The sequence below is a fragment of the Suricata suricatta genome, chromosome 15, assembly GCF_006229205.1.
Source record: "Suricata suricatta isolate VVHF042 chromosome 15, meerkat_22Aug2017_6uvM2_HiC, whole genome shotgun sequence".
Classification (NCBI taxonomy): Eukaryota; Metazoa; Chordata; class Mammalia; order Carnivora; family Herpestidae; genus Suricata; species Suricata suricatta.
Genome location: NC_043714.1, coordinates 77,034,518 through 77,045,837, shown reverse-complemented (window position 1 = coordinate 77,045,837; position 11,320 = coordinate 77,034,518). Strand labels below are relative to the sequence as shown.

Sequence of the window (11,320 nt, the reverse complement as noted above, 5' to 3'; positions counted from 1 at the left end):
GAGCGGGGCCGCCCACGGCCGCGCCAGCCGCATAAAGAGCCCGCGGCTGCGGCGGGGTGCAGAGCTCGGCGCTGCTGCTCTCCGCTGCTCTCCCTGCTCTCCTCCGCCGCTCTCCGGCGCTCTCCCTGCTCTCCTCTGCGGCTCTCCGCCGCTCTCCCTGCGCTCCACCGCCGCCGCCGCCCGCACCGAGGACACCGTCCCGGCTCCACTGCGCCGCCGGCCCAGGGGAACTCTGCAGCCCGCCGCCTCCCGCCCGTCCGAGCGCCGAGGCCACCTGCCTGCTCACCGATGGAGCTGGACCACATGACAAGCGGCGGCCTCCACGCCTACCCCGGGCCGCGGGGCGGGCCGGCCGCCAAGCCCAATGTGATCCTGCAGATCGGTAAGTGCCGGGCCGAGATGCTGGAGCACGTGCGGAGGACCCACCGGCACCTGCTGACCGAGGTGTCCAAGCAGGTGGAGCGGGAGCTGAAGGGGCTACACCGCTCGGTGGGCAAGCTGGAGAGCAACCTGGACGGCTACGTGCCCACCGGCGACTCGCAGCGCTGGAAGAAGTCCATCAAGGCCTGCCTGTGCCGGTGCCAGGAGACCATCGCCAACCTGGAGCGCTGGGTCAAGCGGGAGATGCACGTGTGGCGGGAGGTCTTCTACCGGCTGGAGCGGTGGGCCGACCGCCTGGAGTCCATGGGCGGCAAGTACCCCGTGGGCAGCGAGCCGGCCCGCCACACCGTGTCCGTGGGTGTCGGGGGTCCGGGTGGCTACTGCCACGAGGCGGATGCCTATGACTACACGGTCAGCCCCTACGCCATCACCCCGCCCCCGGCTGCCGGCGAACTGCCCGGGCAGGAGCCCATAGAGGCCCAGCAGTACCCGCCCTGGGGGTCCGGCGAGGACGGGCAGCCCAGCCCCGGCGTGGACACGCAGATCTTCGAGGACCCGAGGGAGTTCCTCAGCCACCTGGAGGAGTACTTGCGACAGGTGGGCGGCTCCGAGGAGTACTGGCTGTCCCAAATCCAGAACCACATGAACGGGCCGGCCAAGAAGTGGTGGGAGTTCAAGCAGGGCTCCGTGAAGAACTGGGTGGAGTTCAAGAAGGAGTTCCTGCAGTACAGCGAGGGCACGCTGTCCCGGGAGGCCATCCAGCGCGAGCTGGACCTGCCGCAGAAGCAGGGGGAGCCACTGGACCAGTTCCTGTGGCGCAAGAGGGACCTCTACCAGACGCTGCATGTGGACGCCGAGGAGGAGGAGATCATCCAGTACGTGGTGGGCACCCTGCAGCCCAAGCTGAAGCGCTTCCTGCGCCACCCGCTGCCCAAGACCCTGGAGCAGCTCATCCAGAGGGGCAAGGAGGTGCAGGACGGCCTGGAGCAGGCGTCCGAGCCCGCCGGCCCCCAGCTGCCTGTCGACGAGGAGGCCGAGACCCTCACGCCGGCCCTCACCAGCGAGTCTGTGGCCAGCGACCGGACCCAGCCCGAGTAGAGGGCGGCCCGGGCCCCGGCCCGCCCGCCACACCTGCCCGTGGCCTTTGCCAGCCAGGACTGCCCAGCTGCGCTGACTCCCGCACGGGGGAGCCCTCGGCCCCTCTGGCTGGGCGCCCCATCTCTGCCTCCCCGCCGAACTCACACAGATACGCGTCATCCAGATGTGGGCAGTCCCCCCCAAACAGCGAAGGAGCCCCTCTGTCCTGCAGGGCCCCTGCCCTGTCACCCTCCTCCTGTCTGTCTTTCCCGGCCCCTGACCGCACCCTGCACACTCTCAGGCCATGACCTGACCTCCAGGCTTCGATATCCCACTCTGCGCCTAGGCCCCCGGGGCACTCAGACATCAGTGTCCGGACAGTACAGGCCAGTGAGCACCAAGCTCAAGGGACACCCCAGAACGGAAGCGAAGACAGGCTAGTGCCGCGGGAACCCTGGCTTCGGCGCCGCGCCGCCTTCTGACAGTTGCTGCGCAGCCGGCTGGCACCCGTGTCACCGCCCCGGGCAGCCGGCCAGCCTCAGGCAGCGAGGCTCCCTCCCCCTGGAGGAAAGCTGAGGCCAAAGACGCAGCAGCGGCAGCAGCAGCAGCAGCAGACCTGGCGTCCTGGTGCCTCCTGGCCCCTCAGGTGAGCCCCTGCTGCAGGGCACCGCCGCGGGGTGGGGGGACACTGGAGAGCAGGGAGGACCCACAGCCAGGTCCATTTTCCAGGTGAGCCCACTGAGGCTCAGAGGCGTCCCCAGCTAGTTAGCTGCAGGGGCGGCGTGTTGGGGGGCTGCAGCGTGGAGTGGTGGGGAGGGAGCAGAGACCCCCCCCCAGATCAGGGAGGAGGGTTGGGGGGAGGCGGGGCTGGAGGGGTCGCTGAGCTGGCTCTCACAGGACCCCACGCTCTCTCCCCAGCACCAGTGATTCACGCCAGCCTGGAAAAGCATCGTGGGCTCGATGACTCACCCACAGCAGGCGGAGGGTCCCACGGGGCCCGAGGCCTCACACTTGGCTGAGGAGCCAGGAGAGTTGGCGACAGGTAATGGGGCCACAGCCCTCCCGCGGAGAGCCTAGCCCGCACTGTCCTTCCCCGGGTCCCAGGCCCCGCAGCGCTGTGAGGGGCAGCCCTGTGACGTCCTCCCACATCCTTCCTGGGGAGCCCCTCCCAGCCTCTGGCCTGCCCCTGACCCCCGCGTCTTTCTTTCAGGTCCCAAGGCTCCCACAGGGCCCCTGCTGCCTGCTTGGCACAGCCCTGCGCTCTCCTCCCGCGAGCCGCCTGCGCCCGAGGAGACGCCGAGGTCAGCGAGCGGGGCTGCAGAGAGGACAGCACGGCGGAGAGCTGGAGGTGCAGACGGGCCAGCGTGAGGGCCGGGCCCTGCCGTGAGGCCTGCCCCGCTGGCCACCAGCTGCCCGCCCGGGTCCGCTGTGGCTGGAGGCAGGGTCTGCTCCATCGGGCCCTGCCTCGCTCCAGCCCAGGAACGCCCGCCGCCGCACTGCCCGGTGGCCGTCCTCTCCTACCAGAGCTTTCCAGGAGCTCTGACGCCGCAGCCGCAGCCCCTGCTCCGGCCCGCAGCCCCAGGCCCAGCCCCACAAGGTCCCAGAAGCCTTTGCAGCCGGGGCTGAAGCGGGCTCTCTGCCAGGCCCCGCCGCGGCCCGGGCCCAGACCCCCACCTCTCAAGACACCAGCACCCGGTGCTGACCAGCCACTCACGCCTGCAGCCCCAACAGGCCCTGGCTGGGGGTTCTGCTTTCCGCCTGTCCAGCGAGGGTTCCCAGGTTCAGAAGACTGATGTCTGCAAGTGACTCTGTCAGCCCGCCACCCCGCACCCCTGCCAGCCTCCCCAGACTTTATTTTTGCACATGAGCCATAGTCTATACTCGTGAGCTGGCGTGGGCTGCAGCGAGGCACCCGGGGTCCTCAAGAGGGTGTGGCCAGCCCTCCCTGTCCCCAGTGGATCAGGCCTGGATGTCAGGCCAAGCCGTGTGCACACCCCCCCCCCCCCCGTCGCCTTACCTGAAGACAGACTTTTGTAAGCTTTCGTTAATAAAACACTGAAACTTCTTGGTGCATGCTGTCATTTCTCTGTGGCCCTGGGTCAGCGGGCGTGGAGCTGGGGAGGGAGGCTATGCAGGGCGGTGGGTCCCTGGAGCTCCCGCAAGCACGCACTGAAGGGTCTCCAGGACCCGAGGGAGCACAGGACCATCACCCCACAGGCCGGTTGGTCAGGGTCCTGGATCCTCAGGGCGGAAGGTCTTAGGGGCTCCCTCCGTGGATGCGCATGCCTGAGGCAGCGGCAGTGGGAGAGATCACCCTTGTCCCTAGCAGCCCTGAGGGCTGTCTCCCCAGACCCTCGCCCACTGCCCGCTGGGGTGGGGTGGGGACGTCCCAAGAACTCTTCTGCTGTCAGGGCTCAGCCCCCACGGAGGCCTAGGGCCAGAAGGGAGGAGTCTTCTCAGGGACTGAGCCCTGGGGATCCGAGCAAGGCAAGAGCCCTGCTGGGAGGTGACCCTGCCAAGTCCCGGGTCACAGACCTGTTCTCTCCAAGCCTGTGTTCCCCTCTGCAAAACGGGCGTACCATCACTAATCTAATCCATGTGTGGCTTCAAGAACTGAGACACGAGGGCCGTCTGATGCCTTGGGGGGGGGGGTTGGCCTCACCTGCCTCTGTGGGGTCACCAGGCCCCCAGGACAGAAAAAGAGACGGCCTGGCGGGGGCTCACACCCCTCTGCCAGGCAGCATTCAGGGAGAAGCAGGCCCCGTGGGGATGGACGGTGAGAGGCTGGTTGAAAGCAGTCTGCTTGCTCAGGTGGCGAGGCCCGTGCCAAGTCCGGAGGGCGGCTGGAGCTCCCGGGCTCAGCTGAGCCACAGCGGGATTTCTTCGTCTTAGGTGATGGCTTGGTTCTGCTCATACGACCCATCAACTGATTGAGCCAGGCCCACCCAGATTGCCTTGATGATTTTCCTTCCTTAAAGTCAACTGAGAATGGACTTTGGTCACACCTGCCAAAGGCCTTCAAAGCAATACCCTCAGGAGGGTTTGATCAGATGCCTGGACACGGTTCCCTAGCTAAGCTGATGTGTAAAATGACCGTCCCAAGCGCCACAGTCATGGACGGGGGCTTGTCATGTACCCAGCACAGGTCCTGCCCCTCCGAGGGGCTGCTCTGCTCCAGCAGGTGCTGGGCCGGGCGGCAAGGGCAGCCCCTGTGGGGCTTCCATGCAGCCTCCTGGTGGAGGACGCAGCCTGCTGGGCACACAGAGGAGCCCTGGGGGGACAGGAAATGAGCCGGAGCAGAAAGCACCCCCTGCCACAAGGAAATGTCGTCACTGCCACGCGGAGAGGGCTGGTGGCCCTGAGCTCGGGGCTCCGTGGTGAAAAGGCCGCCTCCTCCCTATTCTTCCCTTTTATTTCTTTTCAATAACGGCAGCTCTGACAAGAATGGGGGAAGGAGGCTGGCAGGAACAGAGGCCGGGCACCATGGTGATGCCCGGGGGGCAGGGATTTCTCCCAGAGAAATACTCCAGCTCGCATCAAAGGCTGGGAGCCGCGGGGGCTTTTTCTTTTTAATAAGAAGTTACTTCCTGTGATCCGGTGACTGTGAAGCAGGCAATCTGAACATTTCGAGTAATTGGAGATGTGGCTCTGAGTCTCTGTGTCCTCAGAGTGGCGCGGGTGTGGGGGCGGGGATGGCGTGGGGTGGGGGGTCGGGGTAGCCAGACCCAGTGGGTCTGGGAACAGGATGTTCCCAATACAGGCCTCCCTCACCCCGCCCGGTCCCACCCAGCCTCCTCTCCTGACTAGAGGGTGGGGGAAACTGAGGCACAGGGAGGGGCTGTGCTTGCCTCCCTTTGGGGATCCGAGGGGGGACTGGAGGCAGGACATCCGGAAGCCCTGAGGGGCTCACCCTGCAGACCCAGCTTGGGGGGGCTTCTGAGCCATGTGGACGGGAGCTCAGGTCCCAGTGATGCTTTTTCTAGAAAATCATGTCTGCTCAGAACGCTAGTGTGAGGGTCCGTGGGCAGGGCTCCCCTGCCGCAGCGGGCGCTCGGGGTGTGGCCCCTGCCAGGCTCACCTGGGACTTGGGTCTCGCAGGTTCCCTGATGTACTGCTAGGGACCGGCTGGACCCGGGCGTTAGGAAACTGCAGCACAGGGGCACCTGGGCTCAGTTGGTTAAGTGTCCGACTTCGGCTCAGGTCACGATCTCACGGTTCGTGGGTTCGAGCCTCGCATCGGGCCCTGCTGACAGCTCAGAGCCTGGAGCCTGCTCGGATTCTGTGTCTCCCGCTCTCTGTGCCCCTCCCCCACTCACACTCTGTCTCTCTCTTTCAAAATAAATAAACATTAAAGAATTAAAAACAAAGAAAGAAACTGCAGCAAGAAATGGGCTTGGGAAAGTGCAGTGGTCAGAGAGAGGCTGAACAAAACAGCTTCTTTTCTGTCACGCAGCACATGGCTGGTGGCCGGGCTCTATCTGCTTACCCAGGGCCTTCGAGTGCTCTGCTGGCCCCAGGCCGCTGTCTCTGTCTGCTGGCGAGAGCAGAGGAAGGGCACAGGGACAGGAAGGGCATGCCGTAGTGTCTAGGTCCCGGGGGAGGCCCGTGGCTGCCAGGCCAGCCAGCACTGGAACGCTGCCCCTGGTCCACAGGCAAAGGGCCCGGGTGCGGAGGGAGGAAGGGCGAGATCCGGGGACAGCCGGAGGACAGAGGCCACATGGGGTGATGGGAACGTCATCGTGCCCAATGAAGGTCTGGCCCCTGCCCCCCACCCTCGGCTGGGAGGTCTCCGCCAACCCCGGGGGCATCCTGAGTCCAGGGCCCTTGTTCCCCCGGGGCTCTGGGCCACACGGTATCAGCTCGGCCTCCCAGGGGCTGGACACTGAGGTCAGCCACGCAGGTGGGCAGTGACCCAGGTCTACGGGGGGGAGCCAGACACAGGCCTTGGGCGCCGGGGCTGGGGGCGTCCCCGGAGGGCGACGCTGCCAGGGGAGCGGGCGCTGCCCAGGACCCCACGGGGGGGGGATGGTTCGCACCCTCCTGGGCCCTGCCTGGTGAGCCCTTCCCCCTGGCCGATGGTGGCGTGTGTCCTTTCCCTGTGATAAGCTGTCATCGTGAGCATGACGCCTCCCAGGGTGCTGGGGGTCCTTCCGGAGGGCGACCCCAGGGACCCCAGACTCTGCAGCTGGCGTCAGAGTGAGCGCGGCCTGGAGGGTTGCTCGAGGTGATAAGGGTTTCACACGTGAAGTGACTCTTTCTAGTCCACGAGGGACTGTTAGCTCCCAGAGGATTTAGGATTCACGTAGAAATTTGAGAGACGGGGTGCCTGCGGGGGCTCAGTCAGTTAAGCATCAGACTTTGGCTCGGGTCATGATCTCACGGTTTGTGGGTTCGAGCCCCACGTCTGGCTCTGTGCTGACAGTGTGGAGCCTGCTTCGCATCCTCTGCCTCCTCTCCCACACTCTCTCTCAAAAATAAACTAAAAAAGAAATTTAAAAGAGACTCAAACTCAACATGGTACCATTCCTGTCAACACTTTGTATGTGCTTCGTATTTTAAGCGTTTTCATGCTGCAGAGAGTTTGGCCGGTGGAAGTCACGGCAGCGTGGCCCTCTCGCGGGGCCGCTGGGTCACGTTCGCGGCTCTGGGCAGAAACCATACGCAATTTTATGCATAGTGTTGGGCCCCTGGGAATAGCCTAAGCATCGCCATATTGTTTACTTAATTTATGGGGTTTATCATAATTGTCAAGTTGTTAGAAACTTCACAACGTTTGAAAACGTAGAGAGCATGTAGAATACGTTAGTTTTATGGGTGTTGCTTAAAGGCTTGAAGACAGGGGCCCTTGGGGGGCTCAGTCCACGGGTTCGAGCCCCGCACCTGCTCTGGGCTGACAGGAGCAGTTGGCTTGGGCTACTCTCTGCCCGCCCCCCCTCTCTCCTCCTCTACCCTCTGTCTGCCCTTCCCCTTCTCCCTCCCTCTCCACCTCTCGCTGCCCCTCCCCCTCCGTCTCTCTGCCCCCCTCTGCCCCTCCTCTGTCCCTCCCCCTTTCTCTGTCCCTCTCCCACCGTCTCTGCCCCTTTCCCCAACTCGCAGCCCCTCTCCCCCTCTCTTGCCTCCCCCCCGCCCCGTCCCTTCCCAGAGTGCTGGTGTGCTGTGTGTAAGGTCTGTCTCTCTCAACAAGAAAAGGCTTGAAGACATAAATGGTACCAAACATCACTTTGAAGCGCCGTCCGGTGGCTCTGTGCGGTCAGGACTGCTAAGTGGAGCTTGGAACCTGAAGGGAGAACTTGGTTGGGGGTCTGTGATCTGGCTGTCCCAGCACTAGTTTAAAGAACAAAGTGGCCTCTGAGCCCTTGGTCCAGCTCAGGAGGACTCCCTGGTAGGGGCCGCCATCTCTGTGTCCCTTGAGTGGCTGAGCGGCCACCATCCAGCTGACTTCTCCTGCCTCCTATGCCCCCACTCCCTGTCTCGTCCCCTGCTCTGCTCACTAGGCTCCTACTTTTTCTCCGTCTTCCCTCCTCTTCTTTTCAGTTGGGCCTCTTTGGGGTCTCCAGGTCTCTGTTATTTCTGTCTCCATCTCTCTCGGTCTCTGTCTGTCTCTGTCTCTCTCCTTACAACAGGATTCCCACGATAGGATCCCCTGGGAGGGACCCCCCCTAGGACAGACCCATCTTCTCAACCTGAAAACTGAGGCACAAGGAGGTACAGGGACAAGCCCAAGATTGCAGTGAACTGGCTAGACTCCTGCTCCCCACGCCCCCTGCCTGGAAGGTTCTGGAAATAATGTCCTCACCCCAGGGATGTTTCTGAGCCCGCACCCTCCGTGACTCTTCCGTGGAGAGGGCCTGGGGGGAACAGGCTCTCCTTCCGGAAGGCGGAGGAGCAGGCTGCCGGAGTGGGCGGTGGGTGGGCCTCTGTCCACAGGCTGCAGCCCCCCGCCTGTGCCCCCCTTCCCGGCAGCAGCCCAGGCAGCCAGGGCGACACGCAGTAGCCTGTTTCCTCCAGGAGGGAGGCCAGGCCGACCCCTGGCTCTGGCGCCCGTACCTGCAGGGTCTCCGATGGCCCTCGGCCCCCATCTGGCTCTCCGGGGGAGCCTCAGAGCTGGAGGCCCCCGAGGGTCAGGGAGTCGCCAGGTCAGCCAGACGGGCTCCTTCGGGTCTCTGTCCAGTTCAGGCTGAGCCTCTGGGCGGCGTGAGAGCCAGACGTGGGGCGGCAGGCTGAGCCCCCTGCGCCTCATCCTCTCTTGTCCCACCTCCCCTCCCTTCGCAGCCCCACCTCTGCTCAGCGCATCCCTCCCCGCCCTCAGCCACACCAAAGCCATGCTACCCAGACGACCGGACACCCCGGGTGCTGCCCCCAGGCCACCCTGAGCCAGGAGCTGAAGCCAGACCGCATGTCACCGCCAGATCCTCCACCGCTGCCGGCCTCTCCTAGTCTTTACTCTGCACCCCAGTCCGCTGTCCACTGGACCCCACACCAAGGCTACACCCTTCGCCTCCCGATGGCCCCCAGTCCCAGCTGGAGCCTGCTGGTCCTGCTCACAAGGGTCCCCCGTGGCTTCTGTAACCACCACAGAGCAGGCACCTGCGGCCACGTCCCCTGTGCCTCCGGCAGCGTCACTCCCCCCTGGAGGCACCACCGCCTGTGTGTCCCCAGGGGCCTCTGCCTTCTCGCATTTAATACTCCGTGTGACTCAGCCCCCCAGGAGCGGTCTGTGATCACAGTTCCTTCCTTCCCGGAGTCTCAGCTGGCGCTTCCCTCCGGCTCTGTCCCCAGCACCTCACACTCGGCCCCTGCGTGCCTCCTACGTGGCTGTTCCATGTGTGTTGATCTGTTTTCTGGAGCCTCTCTTCCTGGATATAAAGACCCTTAAGAAAGAAACTGCTGGGCCCAGGTCCCACGGGTCTCGCGTCTCAGGCTGTGTCTGCATGGAGCCCCAATCCTAGCCCCCCGCTCCCAGCCCCCACCCCACCGTGCTGCTGGGGGTGACCTCAGGGGCCAGAAACCCCTTTGGCAGACCCCCCCCCCGGCTTCCTCGGCCACCTCCTTACACCCCGCCCCTCCGTGTCCACCTCTGCCTCCTCTCTCTCTGCAGCCTCCTCTGGCCCCTCCCGTCCTGCCAGCCACTTTGTCCTTCCAGAATCCTTCCAGAAACCTCCTCCCCATTCTCTCCTGTAGGCCCCGCCCTCTGCCTGGCTCTCCCCAGCTGTCCCGCCGCCCACCTCATGGGCACTGCTCCAGAACGCCTCTCCCGCTGACCCGCCCTGCGCAGGAGCCCTGGACCGTGGGCACAACCCCACCTGAGTGACCTCTGAGCACAGCGTCCTCGGCTCAGGCCCAGAGAGGGCTGGGGGGTGCCAGGTGTCCCTCTCTGAGTCCCTTCCCCTGTCCGCGGCTGGGCCCCGAGCTCGGCTCTGCCCCAGCCCTCCCCCCCCTCCCCGTGGCCCCACCCACAGCGTGCCCTGTGCCCAGGGGAGGGGCTGTTGAGAGGCTGCTCCCCAAAGACAGCAGCTACTTGATGAGGGAGTGAGCGCCTCACCCCACGGGTAACCAATGTCTCTAGAAGGAGGGTCTGACTAAGGCCCCCTGGGGCCCTCTGACTCCCCGGCTCCACTCTCCGGAAGGCTCCCTGGGAGGGGTGCTCCTGCTTCCAGCCCCTCCGGGAGTGGCCACCGCCCATCAGACTTCTATTCATCCTCCAAAGCCCTGCTCTCAGTCATTCTCCCCTTGGGCACCACGCTCTACCCCTCTGTTGGGGTCACCTCTGGGGAACCTGCCCGCCCTGTCCCGGCACCTGCTGGGTGCACTCCGAAGCCCAGGGTGGCCACACCAGCCCCTGCCCCCTCCTCCCCTCCCAGAGGCCCTGGGTGCCCACGCGGCTGCTGGCTTGTCCGGCATCTCCTATGCCAGGAGCCTGGGCTTCGGAGGAGGCTGTTTTAGCCTCTGTTACCCCCGTAATTACCTTGTCTCTGGTTTGCCCTGTGCTTGGTAGAGTTCTGCTAGAAAATGCCAGTCTGTCTCCGTGCTCCGGGGAGATGGGGGCGAGAGAGACCCCCATCCTGGGATGGGAGGGCGTCTGCCACGGTGGTTACAGGGCCGCTGGGGTGCTCTGCTCTGTCCACGACCCACCAGAGATGCCAGCCCCACCTAAGCAAGGCCAGGAGGGCCTTACAGGAAACCATGGCCCCTCCAGCCACGAGGACCTGGGGCAGGCAGATGGCTGGGGGCCCCAGACGGTAGGTCTGGGCAGGGGGCCCCCACAGCCCTTGAAATAGGGTCTGGCCTGGATAAGGTGCCCTGAGGCCGTCTCTGTAATGAATTCTTGTCAGTGAGAATTCAGACCTGACCTTGGAGAGTAGAAACATGGCTTTCTTCTGATACCGGGGCTGACGCAAGAGCTGGTGGTCCACTCAGACCCCTGCCTCTCCTGGAGCCTGTCGTTGCCTAAAAGGAACCCTGTGTGCTCCTGCTGTCCCCTGAATCCTCCGAGGAGACCTGAGTGGGGAGTGCTGGCTGGGCAGGTGAGTCACGGCCGTGTGGGGCCCTCAGGCCGAGATGCGCTGTGGGCGTGCCACAGCTGTCCGGGGCTGTGGGACCCGAGTCCGGCCGCGGGCTGGAGACAGGCCTCTGTGGGGACCCAGGCACGGGACACGGCTTCTTGGCTGGCGGTGGGGGAGGGGATGTGGCCCGCGGTCGGGGGCTGGCCCCCTCCCCCAGACTCCAGCTCCTGAGCTCCCGGCCTCACCCCCACCTGGGCTCCAGCTCTCCGGCTCCAGGTTTCACCTGCCCCTGAAACCCGAGGTATCTGGCCCTCCTGCTTCCAGGTGTCCTTTGGCTCCCGCTGGCCTGGCCCGAAAGG

General features: G+C 64.9%; 1 protein-coding gene across 1 annotated transcript; it reads left to right on the top strand.

The window, feature by feature from the left end:
- Positions 1-111: 111 nt before the first annotated feature.
- ARC (activity regulated cytoskeleton associated protein) lies at positions 112-3,529 on the top strand. The gene is made up of 3 exons (XM_029923545.1): positions 112-2,104; positions 2,377-2,500; positions 2,669-3,529. The coding sequence occupies exon 1, from the start codon at positions 289-291 to the stop codon at positions 1,477-1,479; it is 1,191 nt and encodes a 396-aa protein (XP_029779405.1). The 5' UTR covers positions 112-288; the 3' UTR covers positions 1,480-2,104; positions 2,377-2,500; positions 2,669-3,529.
- Positions 3,530-11,320: the final 7,791 nt, after the last annotated feature.